The sequence below is a fragment of the Rhinoderma darwinii genome, chromosome 2 (genome assembly GCF_050947455.1).
Source record: "Rhinoderma darwinii isolate aRhiDar2 chromosome 2, aRhiDar2.hap1, whole genome shotgun sequence".
Lineage (NCBI taxonomy): Eukaryota > Metazoa > Chordata > Amphibia > Anura > Rhinodermatidae > Rhinoderma > Rhinoderma darwinii.
This window is the reverse complement of record NC_134688.1, coordinates 102381132-102405907: the sequence shown is the minus strand read 5'-3', so window position 1 is coordinate 102405907 and position 24776 is coordinate 102381132. Positions and strand designations below refer to the sequence as shown.

Here is a 24776-nt window from a genome sequence, read left to right as displayed (position 1 = left end):
CACGGCGGCAGCAGCTGCAGGACAAACCAAAAGGCTGAGAACAATGAAAGTCAAGAGGGAGACCCTGTGGTTGATGACTTTTCAATTGACAGGTAGCAGAGTTACATGATGGGGATTTTTTTTTCCAGTTGTGTAACTCTGCTACCGGTCAATGGAAAAATCATCCACCAGAGATTGCTCCACACACAGCCCCCTGTAGATCGCTCCACACACAGCCCCCTGTAGATTGCTCCACATACAGCCCCCCTGTACATAGCGCCAGACACAGCCCCCTGTAGATAGCGCCAGACACAGCCCCCCTGTAGATAGCACCAGACACAGCCCCCCTGTAGATAGCGCCACACACAGTCCCCTGTAGATCGCTCCACACACAGCCCCCCTGTAGATTGCTCCACACACAGCCCCCTGTACTTAGCGCCAGACACAGCCCCCCTGTAGATAGCTCTAGATACAGCCCCCATGTAGATAGCTCTAGATACAGCCCCCATGTAGATAGCTCCACGCACAGCCCCCCTGTAGATAGCTCCACGCACAGCCCCCCCCTGTAGATAGCGCCACACACAGCCCCCCTGTAGATAGCTCCACACACAGCCCCCTATATAGCCCCCACACATATAGCCCCCACACATAGCACCAGACACAGCCCCCCCTGTAGATTGCTCCACACAGCCCCCCTGTACATAGCGCTAGACACAGCCCCCCTGTAGATAGCTCCAGATACAGCCCCCTGTACATAGCGCCAGATACAGCCCCCCTGTAGATAGCGCCAGACACAGCCCCCCCTGTAGATAGCTCCAGATACAGTCCCCCTGTAGATAGCGCCAGACACAGCCCCCCTGTAGATAGCGCCAGACACAGCCCCCCTGTAGATAGCTCCCTGTAGGTAGCTCAACACAACCCCCTTATAAGAGGTAGCTGGCCCTACTGCTGCCACTCTCCGCTCTGCTTTCACTCAACGTCAGAAGAAGGCAGAAGTCTTGTGGCGGCGTTCTTACTGGTGTCGATGCCGGCCCGGGAGTGGACCAGTCCAGTCACCTGACCTGTCATCTGACCGGTGAGGTCAGATGACAGGTCAGGTGACTGGACTGGTCCACTCCCGTGCCGGCATTGATCCCAGTGAGAACACCGCCGCAAGACTCCTGCCTTCTTTTGATCGCTGCTGCAGACGTCTGGCATGCAGGGCGCCTGTCAGCAGCGATCAGCTGTTTTGATACAGCTGCAGCGCCCAGCTGGACATTCTGCAGACCGCCCGGGATGGCGGGACAGCGGTGAGAAACAGGGACTGTCCCGCTGGATCCGGGACGGTTGGGAGGTATGCCTTTACAAACCTTTGACATGGAAAAAAATGAAATGAAATGGAGACCGATCGCCACTATTGGACAGATACTCACTAACAGACCAATAGTGGCGATCGTGGAGGCGGGACCATCTCGACAGGTCCCGGCGTATTGAGCTGTGATAGCCTGCTGTCGGAAACAGCAGCTGTCACGGCTCGTGCACGCGCCGGGGGAAAATGGCAATGAATTTTCCCTGCGACGTACTATTCCGTCGCTGAGCACGAACGTATTGGTTAGCGCGACGGACTAGTACGTCGCTGAGCGCGAAGGGGTTAATGTATCATATCATACAACTGATGTACCGTATCTTCCTATATGTTTATTTGGTTGGGAGTGACAGTAATGGAATGCTTTATACGCGACTCTTCACAAGTGTCTATAGTCATCCTAGCCCTAAACAAGGGTGGAACAGTCTGGTTTATACCACTGGACACAATGTTGGATGTTTTATATAACAGCTCTGTGGTTGGACGACAGAATGTCTGTTTCTGATTTCCTGAACAGAGCAATTTAGAACTGATTCATGTAAGTAAAAAAATTATCAGAAATTCACTCGTCATTTTTTGCTATTTATGGGAAAGGTTGCAGAGTCCATTTGCTCCATAACTGGAAGGCAGTGAATCCCTATGCAGGAGTGTTTGGACTGCCAAGGGGAATTTTATTCTAAAAAAAAAATCCCTCTTATTATACGTATTAAACACAGGATGTCAGTTCCGGACACATTCTGGTAGCATGAGAATACATCTGAGTTATTCTGCAGCTGGGGAGGGAACTGGCCCTTTATTCTAAATCAATATCACCTGGGCTTTTGGTTAATGGCTTCTCATTTCTAGAATCCCTGTGGGACTGTTGTGGGCGGCCAGCTTTAGACGTGTTTATTAAAAAAATACCACCATCCGGCTTAGTCATACTTCTCACAAACTTTTCATTATTTTATTGCATTGATACAGAGCTAATGTCTATGAACGTGAATGCCGCATGTAAATATTCTGTAAAATTCAGTCACATGTTCAGTACAATATGAACATTGCATGATTCTGTACTTATAAGGTAGAGAAGCTCGTGGATGTATCCGTACCTGACGAATGTCCCTCAAATTTGTAATCCTAATCGAGTGCCATATATACATTTGTGCCCCTAAGCAAGTCAGGAGCTCCAGGAAGATCCATGAGTCTGTACTGTAGGAAGAAGTCAATGCATTTGGCAACGGCTCCCCCAATTGAAGCATTGTAGGACAACTTACTGCGTGAAGGTGCACCGACCAGATTCTCTTTATTAGAGCATCTGCCATAAAATAGAGTGAGTCCGGTAAGGCTAAATTCAAACTGTTGGGCGATTCCATTCGGCAGGACCATTTAAAACGGTCCACCCGAATATATGCTTCAACGTATGCAAATGTATGCCTATATGTTTACCACAGACTGTCATTAAAAAAAGACATAGTATTGAAAAGTGTAATCGACCAGGTGTTTACAATACAGTTGGAGCTGCAAGATCCCAATGTATCCCACCCATATGAATGCTGACATTGCACCACTGATGTAGTGTGACTTGAGCCTAACATCCCCTCATGAACTGTACGTTCCTTTGGCGGCAGATAACTTGTTTTTAAGAATATAATCTCCAAGTCAAATAAAATCGAAAAACACAGAACGATCATGGATGAAAGAGAAGGCGTTGCAAAATAATACAAAACTCTATTTACACACTCTAGAAAAAATCAGTGCAGATCTGACGGCATGCTGTCAATTTTAAAAACTGTTGAGAATTTCTTCTGGATTTCCTGCAGATATCACTCATTGAAATGCATGTAACACATCAAAACAAATCACTTTGAAATCTAATTTTTGGCCATTTCTGCAGTGAAAAATATTTGCTGCATGCGCACATGGCCTAATGTTGACCATGGTGTTTGTCAGGAACCAGATAAAATTCATAAACAGCTAAACAAAGTGTATAAAGGGTTATTCCCATCTTGTATATTGCTAGGGTGATGCCAAATTGCCTATTGGTGACAGATGCCACTGTTAGGCATCAATTTAACGCATCCACCACCCATAGGCTATTATACATCACGAAAAGCTATTGAAAAGCTCATGATGTATTCATTTAACAGATGACTGTGACAGATGCCATATATGTGAAATGAATGTCTATGGGTGACGTATGCCACTGTATAACATACGTCACAGGTATACCATTAGCGTCTATGCCATACGTCATGGGCTTTTTTAATAGCCTTTTATGACGTATATGTTAAACGGATACCATTTAGTCCATGAGTGACATATGCATTAAACAGATGCCTAATACTGGCATCAGTTACTCATAGACTATAATGGTGTCAAAGAGGTTATAAGAGTTCATCACATATACGTTTAACGTGTAACATTGAACTCTATGGTCACTGTTAACCCCTACCCGCACCACGACATAATAGCACGACATGGTGCGGGGGGTGATTTTTGGAGTGAGGTCACCTGTTCCGTATGCAGCAGGTGTCAGCTGTGTATTACAGCTGACACCCGGGACTAGCGGCCAGGAACAACGATCGCGATCAATCACGATCTCAGCATCTAAGATGTTAGAAAGAGCGGGCGCCCCCCTCCGACAGCTCATCGGCGCCCCCACAATGTGATTTGGGGGTGCTGGTGCTTGTCATGGCAGCCCAGGGTCCTAGTGAAGGCCCCCAGAACTGCGTTTATTCATCTGTGGCAGGAACCTGTAAAAATGACAAAATACTGCTATACATCAGTATTGCATTGTATTGTACCAGCGATCTAACGATCACTGGGTCAAGTCCCCTAGGGGGACTAATAAAATCTGTAAAACAAAACTTTAATAAAGTTTTTACTAGTGTAAAAAATAAATTAAAAGTTAAAAAAAAAACCTTTTCCAATTTTTCCTCTGAAGTAATGTAAAAAATAAAAAAATATACTAAATTGGTATAGCTGCGTCCGTAAAAGTCTGAACTATTACAACACAGCATTATTTAATGAGCATGATGAACGCCGTAAAAAGACAAAAGTATAAAACGCCATAATCGCTGTTTTTTGGTCACTTCATAGCCCACAAAAAATGAAATAAAAAGTGATTAAAACGTCTCATGTAGCCCAAAATGGTACAAAACTATAGCTCACCCCGCAAATAACAAACACTTATACCGCTCATCGACGAAAAAATAAAAAAAGTTATGACTCTCAGAATATGGCGACAAAACACAAATTCTTTTTTTAACTATCAGTTGTTTCCTTGTAAAAGTAGTAAAACATAAAACTATATAAATTTGGTATCACAGTAATCGTATTGACCCGTAGAATAAAGTTAACATGACATTTTTATCGCACGGCGAACGCTGTAACAACAAAACCCCTCAAAAGATTGAGGAATCACTGTTTTTTTCCTATTCTACCCCAGAAATAATTTTTTCCCAGTTGTAATACATTATATGGCACAATAAATGGTGCAGTGAAAAACTACAACTCGTCCTGCAAAAAACAAGCCCTCATATGGCTTTTTCGACAGAAAAATAAAAAAGTTATGGCTTTTGGAAAATGGGGAGGAAAAAATGAAAACGAAAATCCGAAAAAAGGCGGTGACGGGAAACGGTTAAGGCATCCGTCACAGCTTATGTTTAACGTACAGTGGAGGAAATAAGTATTTGATCCCTTGCTGATTTTGTAAGTTTGCCCACTGTCAAAGTCATGAACAGTCTAGAATTTTTAGGCTAGGTTAATTTTACCAGTGAGAGATAGATTATATATAAAAGAAAAACCAGAAAATCACATTGTCAAAACTATATATATTTATTTGCATTGTGCACAGAGAAATAAGTATTTGATCCCCTACCAACCATTAAGAGTTCAGCCTCCTCCAGACCAGTTACACGCTCCAAATCAACTTGGTGCCTGCATTAAAGACAGCTGTCTTAAATGGTCACCTGTATAAAAGACTCCTGTCCACAGACTCAATTAATCAGTCTGACTCTAACCTCTACAACATGGGCAAGACCAAAGAGCTTTCTAAGGATGTCAGGGACAAGATCATAGACCTGCATAAGGCTGGAATGGGCTACAAAACCATAAGTAAGACGCTGGGTGAGAAGGAAACAACTGTGGGTGCAATAGTAAGAAAATGGAAGACATACAAAATGACTGTCAATCGACATCGATCTGGGGCTCCATGCAAAATCTCACCTCGTGGGGTATCCTTGATCCTAAGGAAGGTGAGAGCTCAGCCGAAAACTACACGGGGGGAACTTGTTAATGATCTCAAGGCAGCTGGGACCACAGTCACCAAGAAAACCATTGGTAACACATTACTCCGTAATGGATTAAAATCCTGCAGTGCCCGCAAGGTCCCCTGCTCAAGAAGGCACATGTACAGGCCCGTCTGAAGTTTGCAAATGAACATCTGGATGATTCTGAGAGTGATTGGGAGAAGGTGCTGTGGTCAGATGAGACTAAAATTTAGCTCTTTGGCATTAACTCAACTCGCCGTTTTTGGAGGAAGAGAAATGCTGCCTATGACCCAAAGAACACTGTCCCCACTGTCAAGCATGGAGGTGGAAACATTATGTTTTGGGGGTGTTTCTCTGCTAAGGGCACAGGACTACTTCACCGCATCAATGGGAGAATGGATGGAGCCATGTACTGTCAAATCCTGAGTGACAACCTCCTTCCCTCCACCAGGACATTAAAAATGGCTCGTGGCTGGGTCTTCCAGCACAACAATGACCCGAAACATACAGCCAAGGCAACAAAGGAGTGGCTCAAAAAGAAGCACATTAAGGTCATGGAGTGGCCTAGCCAGTCTCCAGACCTTAATCCCATCGAAAACTTATGGAGGGAGCTGAAGATCCGAGTTGCCAAGCGACAGCCTCGAAATCTTAATGATTTACAGATGATCTGCAAAGAGGAGTGGGCCAAAATTCCATCTAACAAGTGTGCAAACCTCATCATCAACTACAAAAAACGTCTGACTGCTGTGCGTGCCAACAAGGGTTTTGCCACCAAGTATTAAGTCTTGTTTGCCAAAGGGATCAAATACTTATTTCTCTGTGCACAATGCAAATAAATATATATAATTTTGACAATGTGATTTATTTTTATTTTTTTTATATAATCTATCTCTCACTAATAACATTAACCTAGCCTAAAAATTCTAGACTGTTCATGTCTTTGACAGTGGGCAAACTTACAAAATCAGCAAGGGATCAAATACTTATATCCTTCACTGTATATGTTGGGAGCTTTTTTCTGCATATACGTTACACGTAGGCTAAAAATGTGATGTGCAGAGGGCCGAAGAAATATCAATAAATATACTGAACAAAGATTGCACAAGATTGACACACACTTCAGAGACCCAGCAATTCCCAGCTTCCTGTTTCTTGCTCACGAGCTGGACTATAGACGGTTGCATCAGCCGGTTACTCAACTTTCTCCTTCCAAGACAGCACTGCCAAGATGTGATGCACTAGCATAATGCTAAAGGCCAGCAGCTCTTCATCTGAAAAAATGTTGTTGTAGGGCCAGCAGCAGCATTGAATTCTTATATATTTATTGTTAGTATTTATTTGCAGGTGTATTTAATGGGTTCCATACATCTCCGTAACAAGGGATTAATAGTGTCAACTCTGTATACTGCGCCAAATTGCCAAAAAATCTTGTCCCGCACAGGGCTTCTAAGCCTAGCAGATCGATCACTCACTGGCAAACTTTTGCATTGTCCTGGCAGGTGCTAAGCAGGACTAAGGCCTCATTTACACGAGCGTGTGCAGTAACTCTTTCAGCACCCTCGACAGTGAATGCCGAACACAATATACACCAACCTGTGAATAAAAAAAGACTTTCATACTTACCAAGAACTTCCTGCTTCCCCCAGTCCGGGCTCCCGGCCGTTGCCTTGGTGACGCGTCCCTCTCTTGTCATCCGGCCCCACCTCCCAGGATGACGCCGCAGTCCATGAGACCGCTGCAGCCTGTGATTGGCTGCAGCCTGTGCTTGGCCTGTGATTGGCTGCAGCTGTCACTTTGACTGAACTGTCATCCCGGGAGGTCGGACCGGAGTTATCGGTAAGTCAGAACGTCTTTTTTTTTTTACAGGTTCATGGATTTTCGGAGCGGAAGTCACTGTCCATGGTGCTGAACCAGTTTAACGCTTTCAGCACCGTGGACAGTGACTGTCTCCTGACGTCGCGTACCCGAACATTTTTTACCGGTTTCGGTCAAAACGAGTTTGGCCGAACCCGGTGAAGTTCGGGGCGCTCATCTCGAATTTGACACTCCGTTTGGATGTTTGTAAACAGAAAAGCACGTGGTGCTTTTCTGTTTACATTCAGGAGTTTGACAGCTCTTGCGCGAATCACGCAGTTCGCACGGAAGTGCTTCCGTGCGGCATGCGTGGTTTTCACGCACCCATTGACTTCAATGGGTGCGTGAGTGCGCGAAAAACGCACGATTATAGAACATGTCGTGAGTTTTTTTCTGCGCACACGCAATGAGCGCAATTCACGCATCGTCTAAACAGCCCCATTGACTAATATAGGTGCGTACGACATGCGTGCAAAGCACGCGCGTCGCACGCGCGTATAATACGTTCGTGTAAATGAGGCCTAAGGCATATACATGCTATACTTTCCACTCAATTTACCATTCATCTTATAGTTTCTACATATCTAGGGTGAAATGCAGCGGAATTAATCCTAGGTAGAAAAAAAAAGTCTCATAATATAACAGAAACTGTAATCTACTTAAAGGGTGCTACTGAGTTACTCTGGTGCCATCTACAGGCTGACTGCAGAAAAAAACTATTCCAAAAATGAAGCTTAGTTATGGTGCGAAAATAATTGTTTCCTGAATCAGCTTGGCAGTTTGTGGTATGAAATGTAGTTTAAGTACACATCATATAACAGACTTCATCTACCTCACCCAAGCTGAGAAGATGAGATTTGGAGAAATACATATATTTTTCTTAAATAATTTTTTCTCATAGAAAAATCTCCCGTACCTGTTCAGATGGCATAGCATGTATGTCAAGGTGTCATGGTTTGGTTCTGGGAGATTTCTCACTAGCTCTTTCAAGATTTGCACTTTCTCATCGACATCAGAAATTTCTGTTCAGAAAAAAATAAATTAGATAGTTTTTTTTTTCATGAAATGTCTCATAATTTCTACATTTTACAAACTAAATTGCCCAGAAATGTCACACCCTGTCTATATGAATATCAGAGTATGATTTTAGGTAGATTTAGGGCACATTCAGACGTGGCGGAATTGTTGTTGGATTCTGCTGCGGACAGTCCGCCGTGGAATTCTGCAGCAGCCGTTTTTTACATTGGTTCCTATACATTTTTAGGAAACATAGTTCAGACGTTGCAGAAAATAACTGTGCGGAAATCAGGCTGTGGTGCAGATTTTTCCATCCACAGCATGCTCTTTCCATTGCGGAGAAGAAGCGGAATTTCACTGCAGATTTCAGCCTTTGCAAATGCAAAAACTAAAATCTGTGGCAAGTCCGCTGTGATATCTGCAACGCCTGAATTACTTGTCAAATATGCAAATGTTGGTGCACATTCATTGCGTAATTGCCCCGAATCTGCACCAACATTTGCAGCGGAAAAATTCTGCCACGGCTGAACATGGCCTTACAGAGAATCTGCAACATGCAACGCTGTGACTAGGGGAGCTCCTGCTAAGAACAGTGGCCGGTGTCTAGAACTTTAACACTTTATTGACCAGGCAATTTAAAATTTTTGTTTTTCCCTTTTTTTTTTGCAGGAGGAGTTGCAGTTTTTAATGGCACCATTTAATGTACCATATAATGTACTGGGAACTTTGAAAAATACCAGTTACGTAGTTATTGGGGGGAAATGGGAAATATTTATTTTTTTAACTTTTAAAAAAAAATTATATGTAAAAAAAACCTTTATTTTACTGGTTTTTAGTTTTTTTTTGTATTAGTCCCCCAAGGGGACTTCAACCAGTGATCATTGAATCGCTAGCACATTATACTGCAATACTTATGTATTGCAGTGTATTGTGATTTTTACCGGCTCCTATGAATAATAGGAGCATAAAACTGGCAAACCTGGGGGCCATGATTAAGCCCACAGGCTGTTATGACGACTATCGGCACCACACCATCACGTTGCAGTGGGTTGATGGGTCGTCGGAGGGGGCTGCCCCCCTCTTTCAACAATTTAGATGCAGCGGTCGCTATTGACCGTGGCATCTGAGGGGATAAACAGCTGGGATTTTAGTTATCTGTAATCCCAGCAGTTAGCACAGGGTGTCAGCTGTAATATACAGCTGACTCCCACAGTGTATGGAGTGGGCTCAGCCTGTGAGCCCGCTCCATACAACTGCAGTCCACCAATGACGTGCATGTACCATGGGTGGTTGTAAAGGGGTTAAAGTGAATCTCCGCCTCATCATGTCATTTTTAGGTCCAAAATACTCCGCTGATTAATTTCTTACTCCAAGATAACATTCCGGCCACCTCTAGCTGCCATAAGAGGGAGCATGAGAGCTTCTGCATACTGTCTTAACCCCTTAAGGACCAGATCTATTTCGGCCTTAAAGAGGCTCTGTCACCACATTATAAGTGCCCTATCTTGTACATAATGTGATCGGCGCTGTAATGTAGGTAACAGCAGTGTTTTTTATTTAGAAAAACGATACATTTTGACCAAGTTATGACCTATTTTAGATTTATGCTAATGACTTTCTTAATGCCCAACTGGGCGTTTTTTAGCTTTTGACCAAGTGTGCGTTGTAAAGAGAAGTGTATGACGCTGACCAGCCAGGACGCAATGTCTATTCACAATACCGACACTTCGGTAACGATTGTGTGGGACTAACAGCACAGCGCATCGAGATCAAGTTGTGCTGTCATTTACAGCGTGATCTCGCGAGATCACGCTTGCTGTTATTAAGTCCCACACAAATGTTACCGGGATTGTGTGAATAGACGTCGTGTCCTGGCTGGAAGTGACAGCACATCGTGAACAACTCAAGATCACTATGTGCTGAGTAAATGAATGGAGAGAAGTGTATGATGCTGATTGGTCAGCGTCATATACTCCTCTTTACAACGCCCACTTGGTCAAAAGCTAAAAAACGCCCAGTTGGGCATTAAGAAAGCCATTAGCATAAATCTAAAATAGGTCATAACTTGGTCAAAATTGATAGTTTTTCGAAATAAAAACCACTGTTGGAATCTACATTACAGCGCCGATCACATTATGTAGATTATAGGGCACTTACAATGTGGTGACGAGCCTTTTTAAGGACCAAGCACTTTTTTGTTTTTTCATTTGAATAAAGTTCCTAATATACAATCTGTATTAAATCTGAAAACTTTCCTTCCTATTCTCCCTACCTCTGCCCTGCCGGAAGTCCTGATTTTCATCTGTGTCTGTTTTTCTTTCGACACAGGCTCGTGCACGAGAGTTAGTATGAACACAATCCTTTGTCGATACCTCACTGACCTACGTAACGACAAAGGGCTGTTCTTTACTAATTATTCCGCCCCTCTATGTGTCTATTGGCCCGCCCCACTAGTTCTTCCTTCCCCTTTAGTTTCTCCCGCGCCACCAGCTTTCTCTGCGTACGGCCACAGAAACACGTGACCGCACCTCAGATATCTAATGTGATCCCCATCATCCCTATATATATGTAAAATCATCCCTGTATATATATAACATTTTCGGGGCGGGCAGCACAAGGGCCCTGAGGAATAGCTTGAACACAAAGAAAATGGTGGTAGTATTGAAGCATAAGCAAAGAATGAACGGCATTGAGGAGGATCCAATAGAATGCATCAAACCCGGGTATACATCAGAACTCAATGCTCCTCAATGCTCGCCCCGTTCATTCTTTGCTTATGCTTTAATGCCAGCACCATTTTCTCCAGCCTCTTCAATGCTCGCCCCGTTCATTCTTTGCTTATGCTTTAATGCCAGCACCATTTTCTTCGCGTTCATGACATTCCTTTCAGGCGGGCAATGCACGAGCACTGAGGAATAGCATGGATGCAAAGAAAATGGCGCTGGTATTGAAGCATAAGCAAAGACTGAACAGGGTGGGCATTGAGGAGGCTGTGGACCAATAGGATGCCTCAAACCTGGGACTTCTGACATATGCCCGGGTTTGAGGCCTCCTATTGGTCCACAGCCTCCACAATGCCCGCCCCGTTCAATTATTTGGTTACGCCTCAATGCCCGCCTCATTTTCTTCTCGTTCATGAAATTCCTCTGTGCTCGTGCGCTGCCCGCCCTGAAAAATATAGTCTCCCCGGAAAACGCCTTTACCAATATCAATATATAACAGTACGCAGCAGGGGTCTCAAACACGCGACCCGCATGCGGCCTCTGAGGCTGTCATCTGCGGCCCACAGGGGAACCGCAACTCCCTCGGGAGAGGAGATCAGGCCGAAGGAGAAGTGCGCCGGGGAATGACGAAGCCCCTGACGTCACTGTCCATATATAGACAGTGATGTCAGGGGCTTTCCCAGAGCCAGAGTCCTAGGGCAGATTTTATACTAGCGCTCTTCTCGGGGACTCTTGCTCTGGGGAAGCCCCTGACATCACTGTCCATATATGGACAGTGATGTCACGGGCTTCCCCAGAGTTCCGGAGCAGAGCCTATTCTAGTGCTCTGCTCTGGGGTTGCCCCTGACATCACACTGTAGCATTATCTACAGAGGGAATTGTGGAATTATCTACAGAGGGCACTGTGACATTATCTAGGGGGGTGTGGTATTATCTACATAGGGCACTGTGGCATTATCTACAGCGGGCACTGTGGCACAATCTAAAAAGGGACTGCCCAATCTTCATATTCTTGTGTCTGCCAAACACTGCCAACTGAGCGCCCAGACTGCTTTTAGCGACACTTATACTGGAAACTTGCAAATTTCCAGTAAGTTTAAACCTAGCGCTATTATTATAGTAATATAGTATTATTATAGTAATGTAGTATTGTTATAGTAGTTCAAATAACTAATTGATCAACAATAATTTTGTATTGTATCAAATTTTAAAGTAATGCCGCCCGTCAACTTCAAATTTTTTCTACGTGTGGCCCATTTACCCGGCTGAGTTTGAAACCCCGGGTATACAGCAGGCTCCGATGCTCCCTCTAGTGGCTACTGCAGATAGGCTGCGTGGTATCATTTAAAACCATTTCTATGCATGGTATTTGGAACTCTATATCAGAAAAACAGAGCTTGGACCTCTATAAAGATATATTAAGAAATTAATCAGCACAAAACCTCAAACCTATTAAAGCAAAATGGTGTTCCAAGGGCAGACATTCACTTTAAGGTGTATACATTTTTGTGCACTGTATGGAAACAATACCACCATTGTAAAGGTGCCATCATAGTCATCACTGAGCTTGCGCACAAACTGTGTGCAAGCGCAGTGGCAAATATGAAACCCATTCTTCTTAGCTGGAGCAGGACCTCCCAAGTCATGGAAGTGCGTGCTGCAATAATAATGTAGCTCCATGACAGATTTTCTTTAACCATTAAGGGTTTATTCAGGGGCGGACATACCGCATGTGCAGCCGGTGCAGCTGCACAAGGGCCCCGCGTGGGAAGGGGGCCCGTTCAGTGGCGTAACTACCACAGTAGCAGCCGTAGCAGCTGCTACGGGGCCCGCGGCATGGGGGGGCCCGTGTCGCCCTGACAGGCACATTACATTTTATGTACCAGGCCTGGCGGCACGGGCCCCCTCATGCCTAGTAGCATCACAACACTAGGCATGAGGGGAGGGAGGGGGCGGGGGCCCGGTGATAGCCGCCACACTGCACTACCAATCGGGAGGGAGGGGGCGGGTGCCCGGGCCCGGTGATAGCCGCTACACTGCACTGCCAATCTGGCACAGATGAATAGGACAGGACGGCGATGCTGGTGGTAGGAGGAGCGCTCAGGCAGGGGAGAGGACAGGGGGCGGTGCGACGTAAGACTTCGGGCGGCTGGACAGTACAGTCAGGACTGCCGGAGAACTCATAGGATGAGCGGAGGACAGACACAGGACGAGTGGAGGACGTGCAGACTGCAGAGGACAGGTAGATGAAGTTAAAAAGTTCATGTCAGAAGGGAGAAGTTTTTATGTAGAAAAATCTGCCTCATAATTCCTTCCGGAATTTTGAGGCATATTTTGACCTGCCGGTAGAACACTTCCCGCGTTTTTCATTGCGTTTTTTTGTGGCGTTTTTCGGCCATCGGGCCGTGGGCAGGGAAACGCAGCAAAAAACGCATTTTCTGCCTGCCATTGTTGTCAATGGGAAGTCAGAGACAGAAACGCCCGAAGAAAGGGCATTGCGCTTCTTTTTCCCGCATGCGGTTTTTACTGCTCGCAGGAAAAATTTCATGGATTTCAATGGGAGGCACTTTCTGACGTTTTTCGCGAAAAAAACCTCAGTGTGAACTCCCCCTAACACAGGGGCGTAACTACTGCTATAGCAGCCGTAGCGGCTGCTACGGGGCCGCGGCATGAGGGGGCCCGCGTCACCTGCCGGCACGGGCCCCCACCTTGGCCGGAATCTCCGCTAGCTGCCGCTATGGCTGCTACAGCGCGATGCCACGGAACACTACGGCAGAGCAGGGAGTATCTCCCCGCTCTGCCATTAAACATAAGACATGTATCCCCTATCCACAGGATAGGGGATACGTGTGTGATCGCTGGCATTGATAGGGAGAACGGGGGACCGAAAGTCCCCTGAAGTTCTCCATCACAAACCTCGGACTTCCGGGGTCTGTGTCGGCAGCTCCGTAGAAATGAATGGAGCGCCGGTCACACTTGAGCTGCGCAGACACCGGAAGTCAGAGGTGAGTGATGGAGAACTTCGGGGGACTTTCGGTCCCCCGCTCTCCCTATCAATGCCAGCGATCACACATGTATCCCCTATCCTGTGGATAGGGGATACATGTCTTTTGTCTTTTCACACTGTAGGTCGCATTTTTTTGAGTGATTGGGGGTGTATGGCGTTCCCTACAGGGGGGGGGGCTGTATAGCGTTCCCTACAGGGGGGGGCTGTAAGGCGTTCCCTACAGGGGGGGCTGTATAGCGTTCCCTACAGGGGGGGCTGTATAGCGTTCCCTACAGGGGGGTCTGTATGGCGTTCCCTAAAGGGGGGTCTGTATGGCGTTCCCTACAGGGGGGGGGCTGTATGACTTTCCCTACAGACCCCCCCTGTAGGGAACGCCATACAGAACCCCTGTAGATAACGCCATACAGACCCCACTGTAGATAACGCCATAAAGTCCCCCCTGTAGATAACACCATACAGCCCCCTGTAGATAACGCCATACAGCCCCCTGTAGATAACGCCATACAGTCCCCCCTGTAGATAGCGCCATACAGTCCCCCCTGTAGATAGCGCCATACAGTCCCCCCTGTAGATAGCGCCATACAGACCCCCCTGTAGATAGCGCCATACAGACCCCTCTGTAGATAGCGCCATACAGTCCCCCCTGTAGATAACGCCATACAGCCCCCTCTGTTGATAGCGCCATACAGTCCCCCCTGTAGATAACGCCATACAGCCCCCTCTCGCCGCAGCCCCCATCCTCCTGTCTCGGTCTGTGTTACAAGTGTACAAGGCTGCACTGGTGACGCGCTGCCGATGGCACGTGACCGCTGCTGCCAATAACTCCTCATTGGTGTGCTGCTGAGGACAGTAGTTCCACAGCAAATCGCTGTTGAGGGCATTGATTGGCTGCAGCGGTCATGTGCCATCGACCGCGCGTCACCACAGCAGCTTTGTAAACACAGAAAGGGATAGGGGCTGCGGAGGGGGAACGGAGGCGCCGGAGGAGGTGAGTATAGGTTTTTCATTTTCTTTGCCCACATTTAGGGACTTAGTTTAGATAAGAATTTAACCCGGAAAAAAATGTGTTACTTGTGTTCTAAACTGGTAATAAAATGTACAATATAAATCTTCCTTCATAATTTTTATTAGTAAGGTTTATTTTTATATGCATATATATGTTTAGGTAACTTTGTCGGTATTGGGGGGGGGGCGGGGGGGCCCTGGCACATTATCTGCACAGGGGCCTTTTGCAGTCTGTGTCCGCCACTGGGTTTATTAATGCCACTCCCCTCAGTACAATGCACAAACATTGTGCTACGGATTTCTATACACATATTGTTCCTACCAACAGAGCTGTCCAGTGATATCTGGCCCTGATGTCCGCCTATAAGATACATTTTGGTACAAGCCCTAGGAATGGTTGCTGCCATGTGTATAGCTCTTCGAATAAGGCTGTGTTCACATCCCACTTGTGAACTACAGTACATTCAGTGTATGCGCAGGGTAAGCTCCCGGGACATATGCAGAACATATCCGTAGGGCCCTATGCACCTGGCGTATGCCATAAGAGTGTCCTTTTGGCATACGCCAGTCCGGTATACATTGGCATACCTTTCTTTTTGCTGTATAGAATAGTGTAGTAGACTAGGTTATTCTAAACAATGGGATACAGTAAAAATTCGTATAACACACAGTATAAATTTTTTTACTATTGGGTTCTGTGGGCATATAGTGGCATATGTCACAGCCTTCTGTCCATGGTATACGTCGGGAAGTCCTCCCGATATATACCCCAGGTTCAAATGTGATGTGAATAAAGTCTTAATTACCGAATATTTTATGTTTTCAATATGCAGCCACCTTAAATTATTACTTTTTATATGCAGATTAATCAATGTACCTAGAATGTCGCAATGTTTTATAGAGTCTAGTTTTATATAAGTAATATATGTAATATATAGTTTATTACAGAATTTTGGTTACATATTATAAAATCTACTTACGAACAGCTGCTATAAATTCATCGAAAAAGCTGAAAGGGATGATAGGCTCGGGAAGTTCACGGAAGAACATTTTTAGGGCCCCCGTGATGACGTGAATATCTTCCCAATCAGGGCTGTTCAGATCCAACTTCTCCTCTGCATGATCCAAATATATAAACTATTATGACACTCTTAAAGATAAAGTCCTCTCACAATGAGAATGTTGTATAGAGCCAATATATTATTACTACCTACTGTACATGACAGACTAGTATTGCCATCCTTTAAGACTGCCTGGGTAAAGCACCGTTTCAATATTCAATACAATTTACAGTTTAAATCTATATAGAAATTTTGCAAACACTTTACAACATTAGTTACGTAAAATTGTTATGATATTAGTTAAAACATTACCCACGTCCTATTCACTTCCAAAGCTGTATTCAGAATTCTGCTATTTTCCAGACACTGGCTCAGCAGTCCTTCATTGTTATTTAATCTTTCGTATATCTAATGCAAAGCTTTATGGGAAATGCAGATGTTCTGCACCAATCAACTACATACCATAGTAGAAAAAAGCAGCCAAGCAAGCCACCTATCCACTAAGTCTCCTCCTATATGCCATACATTTTTGAAGTATAAATGCCCCTTAATGGTTTATTGTCATCATGAAATAATGCACGAAGTGAAGAGTGTGCACCTAGGATCTAGATGCTTTCTGGAGCAATATAATACATTTTATTCATGAAAATCTAATGGAATTTGGCTAAAAAATAAACATAGTCCTTCCAAAAGAGGGACTCTCTGTACAGTCCCTTGTTTAAGCTGATGACCGTCCCATTCGGAAATAATAGGCCACACACCATTTTTTTCTACTATTTTGTGGACCCAGCTCTCGTCCAGTTTTTAGTATCTCAGCAAGGAGAAGCCATATGTGACATCATCATGACATGTTCCTGACATATGACTATTATTTGATTTCTGTTAACTTGTGTAACAAGTATATGTACCACACCAATTATCTGCAATGAGCTGTAATAACTGACATTTGACTTGTATGTATATTGAAATGGGACAATACATTTTTGATGAAATGAGAAAAACATTTAACGGTAGATAAAACAGAAATTGTTAGCAGCTGAAGAAGAAGAGGCCAGAGATATATTATTATTATTATTATTGCACAAATATAACATTAATACATAGATAACCAACAACATAAAATAATGAACAAAGAACCAGGAATATCCATAATGAAGCATACTTGTAGTACAAAGAAAAATATACAAACATTATGTGAAACTTATATTCCTTCAGAGATATCAACAAGGAAGACGATGGTATAGTAAAATTCCAGTTTAAAAATCCAGTACCCAACACAAATACTCCTGAACTCGATTTCTATCCCAATGCCTGGCTGTGTACAGTGTCATGGGATAGGGGGATCTTTGGTGAAGGGCAGTTTAGTGGGGGGGGGGGGATGTAGCAGCAGCGGAGAGGAGGGGAGGACACAGCCCAGTGCTGTTATGTATGAGAAAGAGGAGAGAGGATACTACCCCGAACCCATTCTTTGAAGTCACCTCTAGTACTGGGATGCCCATTAGTGACCCTCTCACCACTAATGACACCTTTGCTAAGTTTTACACTGATTTATACTCCTCTAAGGTCTCAGGTACTCCAACTGAGCTAGAGACATACTTAGAGACTATTGAAGTCCCCACTCTGGATAGGGAGAATGTTGACTTGCTGGATTCTGACCTGACTATAGAAGAAATTACCGAGGCTATTAGATCCTTTCCAAACAGGAAAACTCCAGGTCTAGATGGTTTACCTATAGAGTGGTATAAATTGCATGTTGAACTAATTGCACCTCATTTGCTCAACCTTTTTCAATCCTAGAATGGGACTAACACCCACCCCCCATCTATGAGAGGCTCTTATAGTGTTGATCCCCAAACCCCGTAAGATCATACAGATTGTGACTCATACCAACCTATTTCACTCCTCAATTGTGTTTATTAAAATATTGGCCAAAATATTGGCAATGCGTGTGCAAAAAAATCATTTCTCACCTCATCCATCCAGACCAATCTGATTTCATGCCAGGGAAGGCCACAGATATTAACCTTCGAAGGCTCTTCACTAATATATCATCTACTGTAGGGTCAAGTGGCTCCAGCATGGTGGTCTCTTTGGATCTTGAAAAGGCATTTGACTCGGTGGTACTCTTATCTGTGGTCAGTACTAGGTGAATTTGGATTTGGAGCCGGATTTATCCGATCGGTGCAGTTATTATGCTTCCAACCTATAGCGAGTGTTAAAACCAATTGTCACATCTCCCTCCAATTCACGCTTGCCCGAGTAACTAGACAAGGTTGCCCACTATCCCCTTCCCTCTTTGCGTTGGCCATTGAGGCATTAGTATTAGCTATAAGAGCCTCTCCTGATATAAAGGGTTTTGAGATGGGTGAGAGAGAGGAACGTGTCTCTCTCTATGCAGATGATACGCTACTATTCCTGAATGATCCAGGTCCATCTTTACAGGCGATGTTGTCCCTATTTAATTTACATGTTAGATCTCACATGACACTCCTCCTGTTCTATGCTAAAAAAAAAAACGATACTCCTGAATTGGAAACATCCAAAGGTTCCTACATAGTCAGCATGGATTGCGTTGGTTAATTCTACTTTGCCACTCTTTAAGCCCACTTATGAAGCACGTGGGTGCCCTAATAAATTTCTTAAAGTATGGCGCTCTTGCATAGCCAACCCTCATACTAGCTCATAAATTGCTATTGCTCCGGTTACTTGGGTCTGGAATTGGCTGACGTCTCTCTCCGGTCCCCTGTTTCTCCATTAACTGCTGGTATTGACTGGTCCTCAGCTAATCTTATCTCACATTTTCTTCCGATAAAGAAAGGCTGTTTGTTTTAGTTTCTGTTTTGTATTATATATATACTTACCGATATGTGCCGTAATATATCCGTATGTTTTTGATAAAAAAAACTGACCTTGTACACTTGGTATAGATATGCTATGTGCTGATTATAACATTGTTTTATACTTCTTCATTTTGTGCTCTTTGATATGAGGTCTTAATAAAACTACTTTTAAAAAAAAAAGTATGAGAAAGAGGGGCAGTGCAGGAGGGTATTGAACCTTAGGACTAGGGCCCACATTGTTTAGGAAAAAATGTGGTGAACTCGGGAAAACAAATCCCCTACAATCTCAATTAAAGTTCATTCTTATATCTATATAAAGTAAATTTTTACTGGAACGTAACTTAATAATACATAGATAACATGATTTTGCCTCAGCTTCTATACAGCACTTGTTTGTTTTCTGACCTATCCACTCTTTTTTTGTCAAAGTGTGTTATAAATAACGAAAAACGACATTATAAAACATACAAGCGGCAAAGCCATCAGACGCACGTTTCTTAGGCAAAGGCAGGTATTGCAGGCAAGGTAGCAGGGGTGTTATTGGGCATATCAGCTAAGACGTACACAGGCTTGGCATCAGGACACAAAGATCTACCTTGGGTGAGTTGTTCCGGAAAAAGGTAACGTCCATCGGTTGTTACTGCCCTCTCTGTAAAATAACAGGTCAGCCTACTGATCAATTAAAGGTATTTTTGGAAGTACAATAAAGCCAATTTCGGGCTGGGATGATTGACTGACACAGTTTAACGTATATGCTTATCAGATAATGGTAGAATGGAAAATGAAATGGTCTAACAATAATAAATTTACTTCAATGGACTGAGAAACCTCATATGAAACCACTTACCTCTGTCTACAATAAACCTCAGTTTCTGTATGATGGATAAATTTCCATTAACCCTGTAAAGCCCATCTATATCCAGCCCTAATATAGACACAAGAGTAATTTATCAGGAATGGCCATATTTGTAAAAAAAAAAAAAACAACATTTATTTTTCTCAAATATTTTGTATGTACCTTTGTAATTTACCGCTTCTATACACAGGCGCACAAACTTTGGGACTGTGCTGTGTTCTCTATGACAAAGAGCATCCAACCGGCAGCCAAATACTTGATCTACAGAACACAAGAATGGTTACCAAGTTATACCCAGCGTATCCCTATATACAATGTCACAATTTTAGGCTTCCAATTTTTTTTATTTCCATAATGATACTGTTTCTTAAAAGTTTTGGAGCCAGGGAGATTCAATATCAAAATGTAAAAGAATAAAGGCCAATGACAACTGAACATGCTTTAAATATTGAATCAGCACAGGAAAAAAAGTATACAGAGAGTATTGTTAGGTATAGGGCCACCCAGTACAATATAAGTACAATCTTTTTCGACTATACGGAGTACCAGACTCTTACATACTAAATTTACAAACAAGTTTAGGGGAATAAAATGTATAGATCATGGATAATGTGTAAGACCAAATTCTTCATGGCACGAATTCAAGAAAATATTTTTGGGATACCAGTCCATGTTGACATGATAGAATCATGCAGTTTTTACAGACTTGTTGGCTTGAGACCTCTTGATCAAGGCTTTGGCGTTAATGGAACTCAAAACTCAATAACAAGACATTTATGTCTGCATGCTTGTATACAATGTATATAACTGTCTCAAATACGCAACAATTGAAACATTATACATCAATGCGTTTAGGTTGAACTTCGTGCACAAATTAGACAACTATTTTTGTATAGGAGTTTAATTTGAAGCTAATGCCTATAATATTTAATGTGAGTTGATCCACCGACAAACTAACCTTTAATAAGGCCTTTTTCTTGTAAGGTCTGGAGAGAAGGCCTCCTTAGTAACATCTTCTTTAACCTATGCTTTACCTTCTTTCTATCCACACCTCCAACATTATTGCTAACCCAAGATACTGTATAAGAAACATCAGGAAAATGGGAAAATAAATATAATCAAAAATGTTTAGATTATAGTATACAAAAAATTTGTTCATCATCATCCTCCAACACACTGTACTTATTACTGCCAAAGAATGTCATGGGGAAAAAATTCATACGATTCTGTTACTGGACTTTTTTTTAGGACGGGCATGTCCATTACCATACAGTATACAATCTAAAATAATGGGTCTGTTCAGTGGATATACTGGCACCCGCTGGTTTATGTTCATTAGGACATCTAAAAAAGAGGGCCTATCTGGTGAGAGAATCACTGAAAATAGAAATATATGTGTTCGAAATGTTTGAAACATAGGAGGAACCAAGGGGTCACATTTTAGGTTACATAAACCAGTTATAATATAAACATGCCCTTATATAAGCATGGCATTAATTATTCCATGCCTTGCAAATATTGTTACAATTCCTAATTCACATTTTCTGTATTGAATAATAAAAACAAATCAAATCTAGGATTAATTTCTAAAATGTTTCCCTAATATTGAGGATCTGGTAAAAAAAAAAAAAAAAACACCTTGAGGTACTAGACTAGAACTAGGCTAAAATTCCTGTCTGATTTAGATAAATGATGTATCTGTACAGCATACATGAGAACTTCCGGCTATCCTTTGTTTTTAAATGGTTGTCCTCTTCCCCACCACTCCCGTCCAAGATCTCCATACTTCCTGCTCTCCTTAAAATGATCTCCTCCAATGGATTTTCTCGCTCCTACATAAAGAAAAAGTGAATTATTTAGACCACAGATTGTCAACCTTCTCTTAGAGACAACCACCAACAGATGGGTCAAATAAAAATTTTCTCAATAAGTCCAGTACTGAGAAGAATTTTAGGATTTTACTGTTAATCTTTATATATTAGTATATTCTGAAAAAACATAGTCTGCTGTATGTTCTTAAAGAGGAACTGTCACTTCTCCAGACAATTATGGAGCATCTTTTCTTGTGTCTTTCCTCTGTTATTCCTACTTGAAATGTATGAATAAATTGACAACTGGGTGTTACCAGTTGGCAGTGTGTCCCAACACAGACTGACCATGGAAATCAGTGGTGACAGCGTGAGACACCTATGACTAGGGGAATAATAACACCCAGTTGTCAATTTATTCATAAATTTTAAGTAGGAATAACAGAGGAACGAAACAATGCAGAGTTCTAATCAAAGATGCCCTATAATTGCTATTTCATAGGAAATACATTTATTTACTAAAATAGACATGTCAGGAGAGATGACATGTCCGCTTTAAAACGAAGGTTGGCAAACAGTTTATGCTGCCTAGCTAAACTGTAAAGCTTTGAAAGACATACATTGGTGGAAATGTATAGTTTGTAGTGTGCGCTGTAGTGTATAATGTAGTGTGCACTGTATTTATCAATAGGGTGTCCACCCTGTGGGTAGATATGGTTGGGTCTTAAAATGCCAGTAAAAGTGGTAGAAAAACTTGATAAATGAGTCACATGAAGTACAACTCTAAAGGCTTGCCCACTTTTCCAATACATTCAGTCATGTCGGCATAAAGTGGTCCAGGGGCTTCATAACAAAAACGAATTCAGAAAACTGGCAAAAAATACATTGATGTACCTGCTCCTATATGGGAATTATTAGGACTTTTCTAAAGCCACCTGTAAGAAGCCAATGTAGTTATTCCACCAATATTGCACACAACAGATTTACTGATTTGTGAAGTAAAACTTATGAAATGGAGCAAAGACTGTATCATAACAGTTTAGATTATCCAACTTCACATGGATATTGTATAAGCTATACAGCATTGCATTACTAAATTTCCCTTTACGTAACAGTAATGTCAAATTCTTGCATTATGTCACATCAGTTACTAGATTTCTTAAAGATAGTCACTAACCTAAGGTGAGCTTTAAATTACAATTTATAAAGTAGAACAAGCAATGGCTGTTGGATTATGATAACAGAGCATGCGAATGCCTGAGAGAACAGCTGTAATGTCTATATAGATTGCTAATCCAAATATAGACTAGTACAATTAGACAATGCAGTTTAATGAATGAAGACGCTATAAGTCATTGACTTTGTAACTCACCAGCCTCTCAATAACTCTCTGCAGGGCATCATACCACTCCTGGACAACACCCTCCTTGTCAGACTGCAGAAGAAACTCATTGCCCGTTACCATGCGGAGCTGCAGAGGGCACAGATCATGAAGTTGGGTTAAAGCCAGTTTATGGACAGTAATAAAAATCAATTCCTGCAGTGCATGACCACTAAACACTCCAGAGACAGGATATTACTCTATTAAGCAGAGCAGTCAGGATGTATGTTTCCCAAAATCCATTACTACATGCATGCTAGGTACTAAGAGATAGCAATGTTTAGTATGCCAAGGCAATTATCTTCTGTTTAATATGCAAGACGTTTTAATTTATAGTGGTTGTCTATTTTACAAAACCCCCTCTTTCACATACCTTATTAAGGCAATCTGAGTTATTAGATGTGTATCTTACACTCAGGACCCTGATCTATTAGCCAGAACTGAGAGAGGCTACGAAGAGGATCCTTAACCCCTTCCCTCCGCAGCCATTTTTCGGATTTTCACTTTTGTTTTTTCCTCCCCACCTTCCAAAAGCTATAACTCTTTTATTTTTACATCAATATTGCCGTATGAGGCTTGTTTTCGCAGGACGAGTTGTAGATTTTCACAGCACCATTTTTTGTACCATATAATGTAGTCGGAAACGAGAAAAAAAATATATGTGGGGTGGAATAGGAAAAAAACAGCGATTCCTCTACCTTTTGGATGGTTTTGTTTTTATGGCGTTCATCGTACGGTAAAAATGGCATGTTAACTTTATTCTGCGGGTCAATACGACTACAGCTATACCAAATTTATATAGTTTTCTTTATGTTTTACTACTTTTACAAAGAAAAAACTGTTAAAAATAAAATTTGAGTTTTGTCGCCACATTATTTTTCTGTCGATTTAGCCGTGTGAGGGCTTATTTTTTGCAGGGCAAGCTGCAGTTTATATTGGTACCATTTTGGGGTACGTGAGACTTTTTGATCACTTTTTATTTTATTTTTTGTGGGAGAGGAAGGGACCAAAAAACAGCAATTCTGATGTTTTTAATTTTTTATTTTTTACAGCGTTCACCGAGCGGACTAAATAATGATATATTGTAAAAGTTCAAACTTTTATGGACGCGTGGATACCAGTTATGTTAGCTTTTTATTTTTTTTACATTGTGCTTGAGGGAAAATGGCAAAAGGTTTTTTTTTTTGAGGTTTTAATTTTTATTTTATTTTTATTTGTTAAAAAAAACTTTATTTTACTGTTTTTTACTTGTCCCCCTGGGGGACTTTAACCAGACTTTAATCGTTAGATCGCTTTCACGATATACTGCAATACTAATGTATTGCAGTATATCGCGATTCTGACAGTCTCCTATGAAGCCCTGAGGAGGCAGGGCTTCATAGGAGTACAAAGATCGCAGACCTGGGGGACTTCATCAGGCCCCCAGGCTGCCGTGCCAACTAACGGTTCCCCCCGATCTCGCCGCGGGGGGGCCGTTGGGACGTTACAGGGGGCGCCCTCGTTTTTAGTAATTTAAATGCAGCGATCGCTATTGAACACGGCATTTAACGGGTTAAACAAGTGGGATCGCGCTCGAAAGGTATCCCGCTCGTTACCCGGAAGTGTCGGCTGTAAGACACAGCCGACACACTCGCTCTATGGAGCGGT

General features: G+C 42.8%; 1 protein-coding gene across 1 annotated transcript in view; it reads right to left on the bottom strand.

Annotated features, from left to right (window-relative positions):
• ARHGAP9 (Rho GTPase activating protein 9) overlaps positions 1–24776 on the bottom strand; it is a 174495-nt gene that overhangs the window by 5772 nt on the left and 143947 nt on the right. The window contains exons 10-17 of the mRNA XM_075850164.1: positions 23121–23219; positions 21652–21772; positions 20899–21018; positions 20103–20201; positions 19932–20009; positions 19680–19733; positions 16164–16298; positions 8348–8453 (exon numbers count right to left, since the gene is read on the bottom strand). Of these exons, the coding sequence (XP_075706279.1) occupies positions 8348–8453; positions 16164–16298; positions 19680–19733; positions 19932–20009; positions 20103–20201; positions 20899–21018; positions 21652–21772; positions 23121–23219 (812 nt within the window). The remainder of the gene's footprint in view (positions 1–8347; positions 8454–16163; positions 16299–19679; positions 19734–19931; positions 20010–20102; positions 20202–20898; positions 21019–21651; positions 21773–23120; positions 23220–24776) is intronic.